The sequence below is a fragment of the Nesoenas mayeri genome (assembly GCF_963082525.1).
Source record: "Nesoenas mayeri genome assembly, chromosome: 29".
NCBI classification, from domain to species: domain Eukaryota; kingdom Metazoa; phylum Chordata; class Aves; order Columbiformes; family Columbidae; genus Nesoenas; species Nesoenas mayeri.
The window spans coordinates 3029589-3040063 of record NC_137561.1 but is presented as its reverse complement, the minus strand read 5'-3'; the positions used below and the strand labels follow the sequence as shown (position 1 = coordinate 3040063).

The 10475-nt window shown below is 50.8% G+C and overlaps 1 protein-coding gene across 1 annotated transcript; it reads left to right on the top strand.

Moving 5' to 3' along the window:
* Nucleotides 1–7216: 7216 nt before the first annotated feature.
* LOC308050737 (olfactory receptor 14J1-like) lies at nt 7217–8170 on the top strand (the record flags this gene model as incomplete). The annotated part of the gene is made up of 1 exon (XM_080360878.1): nt 7217–8170. One exon carries the CDS (start codon nt 7217–7219, stop codon nt 8168–8170), a length of 954 nt encoding a protein of 317 aa, XP_080217004.1.
* Nucleotides 8171–10475: the final 2305 nt, after the last annotated feature.

The following is a 10475-nucleotide window of genomic DNA, read 5'->3' as shown; positions in this document are numbered from 1 at the left end:
TCTTTATCAGGAGATTCAACAGATCAATATGAACTGGAAGCTGCTGATGTGACCTGTTCTGGAAAGGGAGTGAGGGGCGAGCAGGAAAGGAAACAGAAGAAATTTGGCTTTATTGCTATTTATTATGGAAATGGTCTCTGTTTGGCTATTCCTGAAATCTCTCTAATCATCCACACCAGACTTAAAGCCTTTAGGATAATGATGCACAGAGCCTTGGCATTTAAGAGCATTTTAGATGTTAGTGAGCCCTCTGCTGCCATGATCCTGAACTGCAGATACTGAGAGAATGAACAAACCTCCAATGAAGTAAAAAGCAGAAGCAAACCCCAAGTTTCTGAGGGTGTTTGGGACCCCATGAAGGGCCATTACTGACACAGCTGTGAAGGAAACAACCAGTGCAGGTCCCTGTCCCTGGAGGCTGATGAAGGAAAGACTTGCAGACACTGGTTCCAGGTGTTGATGGCCATGTGGAGGTGGCTCTGATGCCATGTCAGCCCTCCATGCTTGTTCATCACCAGAATGGCCGAGCCCTGACCCCTGGGACCAGGTAGATTTTTCGGAACTGTTTTTCAAAGCTTTTCCTGTGGTCAGTGTGAATGTTTTTCGTTTTGGTGGTGAGTTTTATGCCAACTGATCTTGGTTTAATTGTAAGGCTCTTGTTTTCTGTGGAGTTGGAAATGCCTGTGAGCTCCTCACAACTCATCCAGCTTCTTTCATACACCTGGCAATGGTCACCAATCACCTCAATGTCCCAGTCCCAAACTTGCTTGAATCCCTATTTGGATCATTACCCATCACTCCAGGAGGTTCATGGATCCACCAGGCTCATGGATGATTCCTGAGGACCATCCAAGTGTGGGCAGTGTAAGAGAGGAGCAGAGCAGGGTCAGCTCATGGGCCATGACTGAGCACAGCCACCCCAGCAGCAGCCGTTCCCCATCTCCCAGGCACAGCCATGCCCACAGCATGCAAATGGCACTGCCATACATGATTAGCCCAAGAGAGGCCTTTCTTCCTTCCGTATTCCCAGGAAAATCTTCCTCCTGTTCTTCCTCCACCTGCAGACATCAACTGCTTTCCATTTCTGGGCTCAGACATGGCTGGAAGGGTTCACTGAAGCCATCAGCCATCTCACTGCTTCTCCCTGGCATGCCCTGACCCTCTCCCACACCTACAATGGCCAATCACGGCTGCTCAGGCCTCCCGCTCTTCAGAAGAGGCCTCGAGCTTCTTGGTTCTTCCTGGGGCTTATTATGAACTTCCTCGCTCTCTCCGGAGTTCACGGTGAGCTTTCTTGTCCATAACAGCCCCTTTATGACCATTTCTGACAAAACAGTTGTCTCTTTATGATCATTTGTGCAGAAATGAAATCACCTGTTACATAGAAACTGATGCCGAGTGAGATGCCATGAAAACCTGATGAGTTCCTCCTGTGTCTGTGTCTCTCCTGGAAGGAGTCTGTCCCGAGAAGGGGATCCAGCTCCTGCCACTCTCTGCAGAGGCACATGAGCAGTGTCAATCACTTGGGGAGGAACAGGGTGACTTCTGCAAGACCACCCTTCATCTGAACCACTTAAGAGCTACCACAGATGCAGAGTACTCTTTCAGTGATATTTAAATATAAACACGTCATTTTATTTTCTTTAAAAACTGACATTCCTAGACAAATTACACAAACATTTGAAGGACTTTTCATGCTTTTGACATGATTATCCACAGAAGCCCTACCAGCTTTTCATCTCAGGAATTGGGATTCAGAGTCCAAGGGCAGGATGGTTTGGGCTCTGTGCTGGGATCTGGAAACTGAAACGTGCTCCCATCTCCCAGCCCCCTGCCCTCCTCAGTGAGGGTGTGAGACATTCTGCCAGAGAGGGCTGAACTCACAGCCATGACCAGTATCTTATGTCCAACTGCAGCCAGTGGTGTCCTGCCAGCTCAGGATTGGAGCTTCCATTGCTGGAGGTGTTTAAAAGACGTGGAGATGTGGCGCTTTGGGACATGGTTTGGTGGTGGGCTTGGCAGTATTTGATTTATGGTAGGATGCTGTGTTCTTAAGGGTATTTTCCAGCCTAAATGATTCTATGATTCTATGATTTGGGTTGAAATCATTTCAGTTCCATCACCTCCAGCTTCCCTCAGAGGCAGCTGTTTTGTGGCACAACTGTCCTGGCTCTCCAGGCAGGTTGGGCACTGGGTTGGTGTCTGCATTGGCAGTTTTCCCCTTCCTGGGGTAAAAGGCTGTTGAGCAGAGACGGTTGTGGAGATTTGGGTCACAGGGGTTTGCAGCAATCCTGTCAAACTCTGAGCAGGATGAGCTTTGGAGCCCAGGAAAAATGGAGATCCTCTGAAGGATGTTTGTGAACAGTGGTGCTGTCACTAGTAACAGTAACAGGGAACTGCTTATTCTCACTGATGATCATGATGATTTAAATCTCTTTAATTTCAATCCTAACAGTCATTCTTGCTTTTCCAAACATCTACTACACCTCAGCAGTTGTGCCTTGAAATAACTTCTTAGAACAATGCTTTTTCTCTCGCTTCTTCTTTGTTTTAATCATTTAAAGAGTACACCTCTTGGAGAGAATTACCCCAAAATTGTGCTTCTTTCATTATTTTTCTACCTTTTAATTATTTGTTATGTGGTGTGGTGTGGAGGTTGCATAGGAGAACAGTTTCTTTTTGAGACAAAGAAGGCCAAGGAACAGATCCCAGGTCAGTGCAAAGGCCCAAAGGAAGCCAGAATCTTTATGTGTGTGCACTGACACACACTGTCACCTGCATTTCCAGTCTCTGCAGTCCCAACAGTGCAGCAGAGTCTGGAGTTCTGAGCTCCCTCATCTGCCCTGTGTGACACGTGTAAAATGGAACTACCCCAGTCCAATGGCTGGTTTTAATTCTCTTCACAGCCTGAAGGACCACATGGGTCAGGAGACAAGCCAGGATACCCAACCAGGACTCACATGCTCTGCACTTATAGTTCAGGTGTTCCCTGGAATCTCAGCAGACATGTCACTCTGATCCGTGGGTTCAAGGAGCTGGTCAAGAGCCTCGTCTCCATTACTGTAACGGCGGCTTTGCTGCCTGGCTGATGTGCAGACTCTGTACATGGAGGCTGACACCTCTTCAGTAACCTGTTCTGAAAGGATCAACAAGATGGGAATGAACTGAGCAAAAAAGAAGAACCTTGCTGGGGGCAAATGAAAAGGGATGCAATAGATGTGTGTCAGGGCTGTTTGGGGGCACTTGTAAAGCAGTCCTGCACCTCATGTGAATTATTCCTGTGGTCAGGGAGAACCTGAGAGTTCTCCCTAAATTGAAAACATGAAGGGGAAGGAAGGACAGCGTCATTCAGGCTAAAAGGGACCTCAGAAGGTATCTTGAGCAACCTCCTGCTCACAGCAGGGTCAGACCAGATTGCTCAGGGCTTTATCCAGACCCATCTTGGTCACTTTCTGGGACAGAGTGGGTGCGCACTCCTGGGAAACAGCTTCCAGTGCTGGACTGTCCTCATGACTGGAAAGTTTCTCCCTTTCTACAGCACCTTTCCAAACACAACCATGCAAATTGCTTTTTACCCATCTACTTACACACTGACACAGACCATAATATCCCGTCTTGGACACAATAATATTACAGAGGGTGACACTGAATGCCTTGCTGACTGCCAGGTAACAGACCACCACTGCTTTGCCCACGTCCACAACCCTGTCCTTTCCTCACAGAAAGCAAAGAGGATGGACAGGCACAACCTGCCCTGGGCAAACCCCGTCACCTTCTCTTCCAGACACCCAGAAATGGGGTCCCAGTGGCCATGCTCTGGGGCACAGCCCTTAGTTCCCCTGCTCACCCATGGGCCATTTTGAAAAGTGCACACACTGTGTGAGAGCTGCCAGTGGTCAGGGAGTCCCCCCAGTCTCCATGAGCTTTCACAGATGGTGGAGAGTGGCCTCACTGTGACATGGTCCTGCTGTCCCAGCTCCTGGGATGCTGCCCCTGCTGTCCCATAGACTGGAGAGGATTGTGTTAGTACCAGTGACCCCTGACTTGATCCCCATCCACTGCTGGTTGTTCTGCCTCCAGCCACAGAGGCCTGGGAGACCTTGCTGGGGAAGACAGAGGACAAGAGACACAGAGATTATCACTTCTCTCCCTTCTTAAATTTATCAGTGTCCACACAGTGTCTTCGTTTCTCTTCTAACTGTTCCTGAAGTAGTAACAGCTCCTTGTGGGGCCCTTGAATTGCTTTACAGGTCTGGACTGAGTTCTGATCTGGACTGTTGCTGTGCTTGGCGGCTGCTGTCCTTGCAGACCAGATGAACTCACTCCTGCCACCCTGCCTGGCAGTTCATTCCATCCGTGTCACCGCTCTGTCTGCAGCACTGACAGCTCCAGCTCCCCAGTCAGGTCCCTGGCTGAGGACATGGCCTCACATCTGGGCTGAGCCACCCCAGCTGTGGCACCAGCCCAGCTCTGACCTGCCACAAGAAACCTGGTACCAAGTGTCCAAGAGCCCATGTGTGCAAAGGCTTTGCTGCAGAGCACAGACATGACATGGCCAAAGACTGATGAATGTCTCTCTAGACCTGGGAGTATAAAAGCAGAATAAAATGCCTGAACTCATTCAATTGAAGATATTCCTCCCCCGGCTGGAAGGAATTAGATCCTTTGCTGTAATATTGCTGGTGTCCTGTCTAATGATGGGACAAGAAAAGTTGATTCTCATACTAATTCATTGTTTAATACAAAGAAGAAAACAAGGAAGACAATGATGTGTCTCTGAAGAGGAGGGAGAATCAACATCACTGATTACTCCATGTTGTTTCAAAGGATGTGCCCCTGGAGCCCCAGGGACACCTGGAGGAGCCCAGAGGGGACAGAGAAAGGGACATCATGGGCTGCTCCTGTGCTGCTGAGCTGGGCTGGGCTCCTGGGACACAGGGAGCTCATGGCAGCGGCAGCGCTGCAGAGACAGCTCTACTCAGGAGCAGCTCCTCTGCACACGCAGCAGGGCTGAGGGCTCTGCCTGCAGCACCGAGGGCACAGGAGCCAGGCACAGAGAGGGAAACGCAGTCTGGGCTGGGAGGATGCTGAGAGGTCACTTGGAGAGAAATCTTCAGAGATAGGAAGCATGTGGCTGCAGGACATTGAATCTGCAAATCATGGTAGGATCTCAGAAAGCTGTCACATTGCAGAGCCTGCGAGAGATGTAAGTACAGCTCTCAGAGGTTCTCTGATCAGAGGGGAGGATGTGCTGCAGAGCAGGGATTGCCTTCTGCACTGTCAGTGACAAGACGTGAATGCTGCGTTCTCCCCAGGGTGGCTGTGGGGTGTAAATGTCAATGTGCAGGCAGGGGTGCCCAGGGCTGTCCTGCAGAGCAGGGTCCCTGCACCCCAGGGCTGTGCCGGGCAGGGACTCTGCCGACTGCCAGGGTCAGCGCTCAGCCTGCCCCGGAGATCCCAGCAACACTGCGGGGAGAAGCTGTGGGGGGAAGGAGCGACCCCCGGCAGGGCAGGGTCCTTCTGCTGCTGGGTTCTCCGTGGGTCGGGGCTGCTCACAGCTCCAGCTCATTCCAGAATATTGACAAGAGGAGGTGTAAAGGAGAAGAAGACAAAGAGTACTACAAAGATAAGGAACCTCCCTGAGTCTGTGTTTTCAGTCTCCTACTCTGGGGAATGGGTCGTGATTAAGGCTGTTCTTAATTTTAAACAAATACTTGAGACACATGAACTGCAGTAGGTCTTCAAGAGAATCCTGGCATGCCTTGCCTCTCCTCTGCCTATGCAGAACCAGCATCACCTTTGCTGGACACCTTACACTTAATCTGTAACCTGTTTTCCAGCCTGCAAACAGGAAGATGCCCCCAGGCAGTGCCTGTGAACAGGCAGGATCTGTAGGGCCAGGGGGAGGGCACAGAGGGTGGGGTGGTCTGTGAGCACTGATAGGGAACAGACATGGACAGGGAAACACCTCCCAGGGGAGAATCTCCAGGCAGCAGGGAAATGATCAGAAATGAGAGGAAACCGAACTCGGAATGGTTATGGGAGGGAGAAGAGAGAAAAGTCCCTGTGACCCCCTGCAGGTCAGATCCCTCCTGTGAGCAGCCCCCTGGCCTCCTGTCCCACCCAGCAAAGCCTCTGCCCTCAGGGCCGGGGGCTCCAAGGCATGAAGCAGCTTCTGTGCAGCCAGAGCTGCAGTTCCTCTGCAGAGCACAGGGGCTGAGAGCAGCTGCCCGGCACTGTTGGTGTCTGGGAGGTGGCTGCACAGCTGGGGAAGGGTGACGCTGTCTGAGTGCCCGGCTGCCTCTGCCCTGGCCTCTCTCACACCCACCCTCACCGCATTTTCCTTCTTGCTCCCCTGCTCTGGGTCACTGCTCTTGGGATCTTGTTCTTGCTGTCAGGCTCTCTGGGGATGGCAGTTTCAGCTGCAGAGGCACAGCCTGATCTTGGGGGTCCTTTCCTGCAGGTGTGTCCATGGGCACACGTGTCCCAGCTTTGCTCTGACCTGTGGGCTGTGGGCAATGCAGTCTGTGGGGCTGGAAATGAGCCGTGTCTGTCCTGCACTAAACGTTGGGTGCTGAGACCTTAGGAAAGGGTGAGACCTGTCATGGTCTGAGGTGGGTCCCTCTGCTCTCAGCAGTGCCTGGTGGCTTTTCAGGGTAACATGGGAGTGTGATCAGCCCCCATCTCAGAAAGGTGCCAGCCCAGGGCAGCTGGAGCAGGACAGAGGGACAGAGCAGCTGCCCTCACTCTGCACTGACCCACAGGCACCCTCTGGTCTCACAGGACTCGCTCTGTTCTCCCTGAGTGCAGCAGAAATGCTGAGGGTTTCTGACACCCAACAACACTGCCCAGGGTGGGAGGGGAGAAGGAGCTGTAGAAACACCAAACCTCTCAAACTCAGTTTCTCAGGCCTGGGGGTACAGATGCTGACAGTCCCTTCGGCACCAGGAGCGGTTCCAGCTGACAAAGCTGAACCCCAGGACTGGCCCCTGCCCACTCGATCACACAGGGACAGGCTGACTCCACAGGAGCCCCTGGGCAGAGACCCTGCTCTTCATTGCACACTCACCAAGCACCGACAAGGGCTCCAGCCAGGATGTTCTCCTGGAAAAAGAAAAGTGTCTCTGTGTGTGAGAGTCTATGGGAAATGGCTTTGGTGTCTCCCAGAGAAGTCTCATCTAAACCATTACTGTTTTTCCTCCTTGCACAGGTCCTCATGCCCACAGGCAGCCAATGTTCAACCAGTTCAATGTTCATCACCCAGTTCGTCCTCCTGCCATTCACAGACACACGGGAGCTGCAGCTCTTGCACTTCTGGCTCTTTCTGGGCATCTACCTGGCTGCCCTCCTGGGCAACGGCCTCATCATCATCACCATAGCCTGGGACCAGCACCTCCACACTCCCATGTACTTCTTCTTGCTCAACCTCGCCCTCCTTGACCTGAGCTCCATCTCCACCATTATTCCTATGTCCATGGCAAACTCTCTGTGGGACACCAAGGTCATTTCGTACACAGGATGTGCTACACAACTCTTTCTGTTTGTCTTTTTAGCTACAGCAGAGTTTTACCTTCTCACCGTCATGTCCTATGACCGCTACATTGCCATCTGCAAACCCCTGCACTACGGGACCCTCCTGGGCAGCAGAGCTTGTGTCCACATGGCAGCAGCTGCCTGGGCCACTGGGTTTCTCCATGCTCTGCTGCTCACAGCCAATACATTTTCACTGCCCCTGTGCAAGGGCAATGCCCTGGGCCAGTTCTTCTGTGAAATCCCCCAGATCCTCAAGCTCTCCTGCTCACACTCCCACCTCAGGGAACATGGGCTTATTGTGTTTACTCTCTCAGTAGTATTTGGCTGTTTTGTGTTCATTGTGGTGTCCTATGTGCAGATCTTCATGGCTGTGCTGAGGATCCCCGCTGAGCAGGGACGGCACAAAGCCTTTTCCACCTGCCTCCCTCACCTGGCCGTGGTTTCTCTGTTTGTCAGCACTGCCATGTTTGCCCACCTGAAGCCTCCCTCCATCTCTTCTCCATCCCTGGACCTGGTGGTGTCAGTTCTGTACTCGGCGGTTCCTCCAGCAGTGAATCCCCTCATCTACAGCATGAGGAACCAGGAGATCAAGGATGCCCTGTGCAAACTCGTATCCCTCTGGTTTCAGAAGCAATAAACTGGCCGTCTTCTTCTATACAGGAGTTTTAATGTAGCTAATTACAAGCCCAGCCTGTCAACTGGATTTTCTGGTGTTGTTGGTTGTTTTCTTATTGTGATAATGTTGTCAACCCCTTTCTAATTCACTGTTGGCTTTTCTTTCATAACTGTTGGCTGCTTAAATGAGCAGCAGTGCTCTCCTTGTCTCTAAACAGAATAAAGGGCTCTTAAGTGATGTGTTTTTCACTATATCCTTCCTGCAAGGGCTTTTTGGAGCTGCAGGGACAGTTCCTGTGCGTGGGTGGAGGGTAAAACAGCTCTGGCATGTCAGCCCTGCCAGGGAGCAGCAGCGCTTGTTCTTCCAGAGCTGTTCTGGTTCCACTCCACACTCTCCTTCTCATCCCTGGTGTTGCTGCAAGGCCTGAGTGCTCTGGCAGCTTGGTCACCGTCCTGCTGTGTGTCAGTGCTGTGGGCGCAGGCAGGGACAGGCAATGGGCACTGCTGTGACAGAGCTGGCCTCAGTAACTGTACTTGCACAAGGAAAAATGATCTTCTTTGGGCAGTGCGTGATGGTTTATATCTTCTTGCAAAGTTTCTCTCAAGGTTATTCGTACAAAAGTGGCCACAGATGAAACACCAGTGTGCAGCTGAACAGTGTGTGTGCAGGGCTGGCACACAGCAGTGTCCTCTCACAGCCAGGCTCCTGCCAGAGACCTGCAGGACCAGCAGAGCAGGGCTGGGCTGTGCCCCTGTGCACTGGACACCCCGTGGAAGGAGCCTCAGGTCAATCACCATAAACTGGCCCCTCACAACCACCATTTTCAGCACTGGCCTCTCACCCCAGCTCAGAATTTTTTGTCCCTCCATGGAATTACACTGAATGAGTAGGTCAGAAATCCATGTTTGCATTGTACAGATGGGATGTGAGCATGCAGAACAGGTACATGAGTTGACATGAACTTGAGTCAGCACAAACACCATCAGCTATTCCTTGGGGTTCCATGATGGCCTGTGGGACAGACAGGGTCTCGACATCGTTTGTCGAGAATGTCAGAACTCACTGATATCTTGGTTGTTGTCAGGGAAACCAAGGACTTCTTTGGCCATTCAGCTGCGGATGCGGATTGGCAGGAGGGGACACAGACAGGACAGCACCTGGATTAACATGCAGGCTGATCAATGACATATTCCCTATGATTAGCGCCATGCTCAGTCTAAAGCTGGAGCCGGCTTTTGGGCTTGTTACATCCGTTACTTTGGGTTTTGCAGCTGGTTTGGTCAGTTCCATTCAGAAGTTTCATCCTGTCAGGAGTTCGATGTCAGTTCGGCCTTTTGCCGTTCTGCCATTTTGTCGTTGGCCTTTGGGCCTTTCTGCCTGTTGCCCTTTTGCTCTCTCTCACTGGGATGGGCTGTTCAGGACCAAGGTGCTCCCTTCTGCAGGACTGGTTGCTCCGTGTGACTGGAGTTACAGGAGGGATTGCATTGAGTGTATTTTCTTAATTTAATTTACCTATTTCTATTTAATTTACCTGGACTATTGTCAGTGAAACCAAGGACTTCTCTGGAGTGCAGCTGCAGATGCAAATTTTTAGGAGGGGGCATAGACAGGACAGCACCTTTATTGACATCCAGGTCAATCAAGGAGCTATTCCCTACCATTAGCGTCATGCTCAGTATAAAGCTGGAGGTGCCTTTTCCAGCCCATTAGTTTTGGTTTTCCGGCTACATTGCTTAGCTCTGTTCAGAAGTTCCATTCTATTGGGAGTTCACTTGTAGTTCATTGTTACGATGTTTTGCAGTTTTTCAATTGGCCTTTGGGCCTCTCTGCCTTTTGCACTTGTACTTTCTCTTGCTGGGATCAGCTGTTCAGGACCAGGATGCTCTCTTCTTTTGGGCTGCCTCTCCAGCACAATGGGAGTTCTGTGGGGGATTGCACTTAGTGTCATATATTTTACTTTATGTATATCTTAGTATAAGTATATTAGTAGTAGTAGTGTATTATTTTTATTGTCTTATTAATTTTTTGTCTAAACCCACAAGTTTCTCCCTTACCATTCAGTTCTCTCCCTTATCCCACCTGGGGACTGGGAGCAGGATGTGTGCAGATATCAAGAACTTAGTTGGTGGCTGTGGTAAAACCATGACAAGAGAGGGCAGTAGTAGCTTCAGAAACCTTGAAAATCACTTTTCAAGATGGTGTCAATTTTTAATTTTTTTGTTGTTGTTGAGAAACAGCATGAGAAAGGAAAACCATCAGAAACTGCAGCTCTGGAGATCCAGAGTGGAGCTCAGGATCAAGAAATGTCATTCCGAGCACAGTGCTG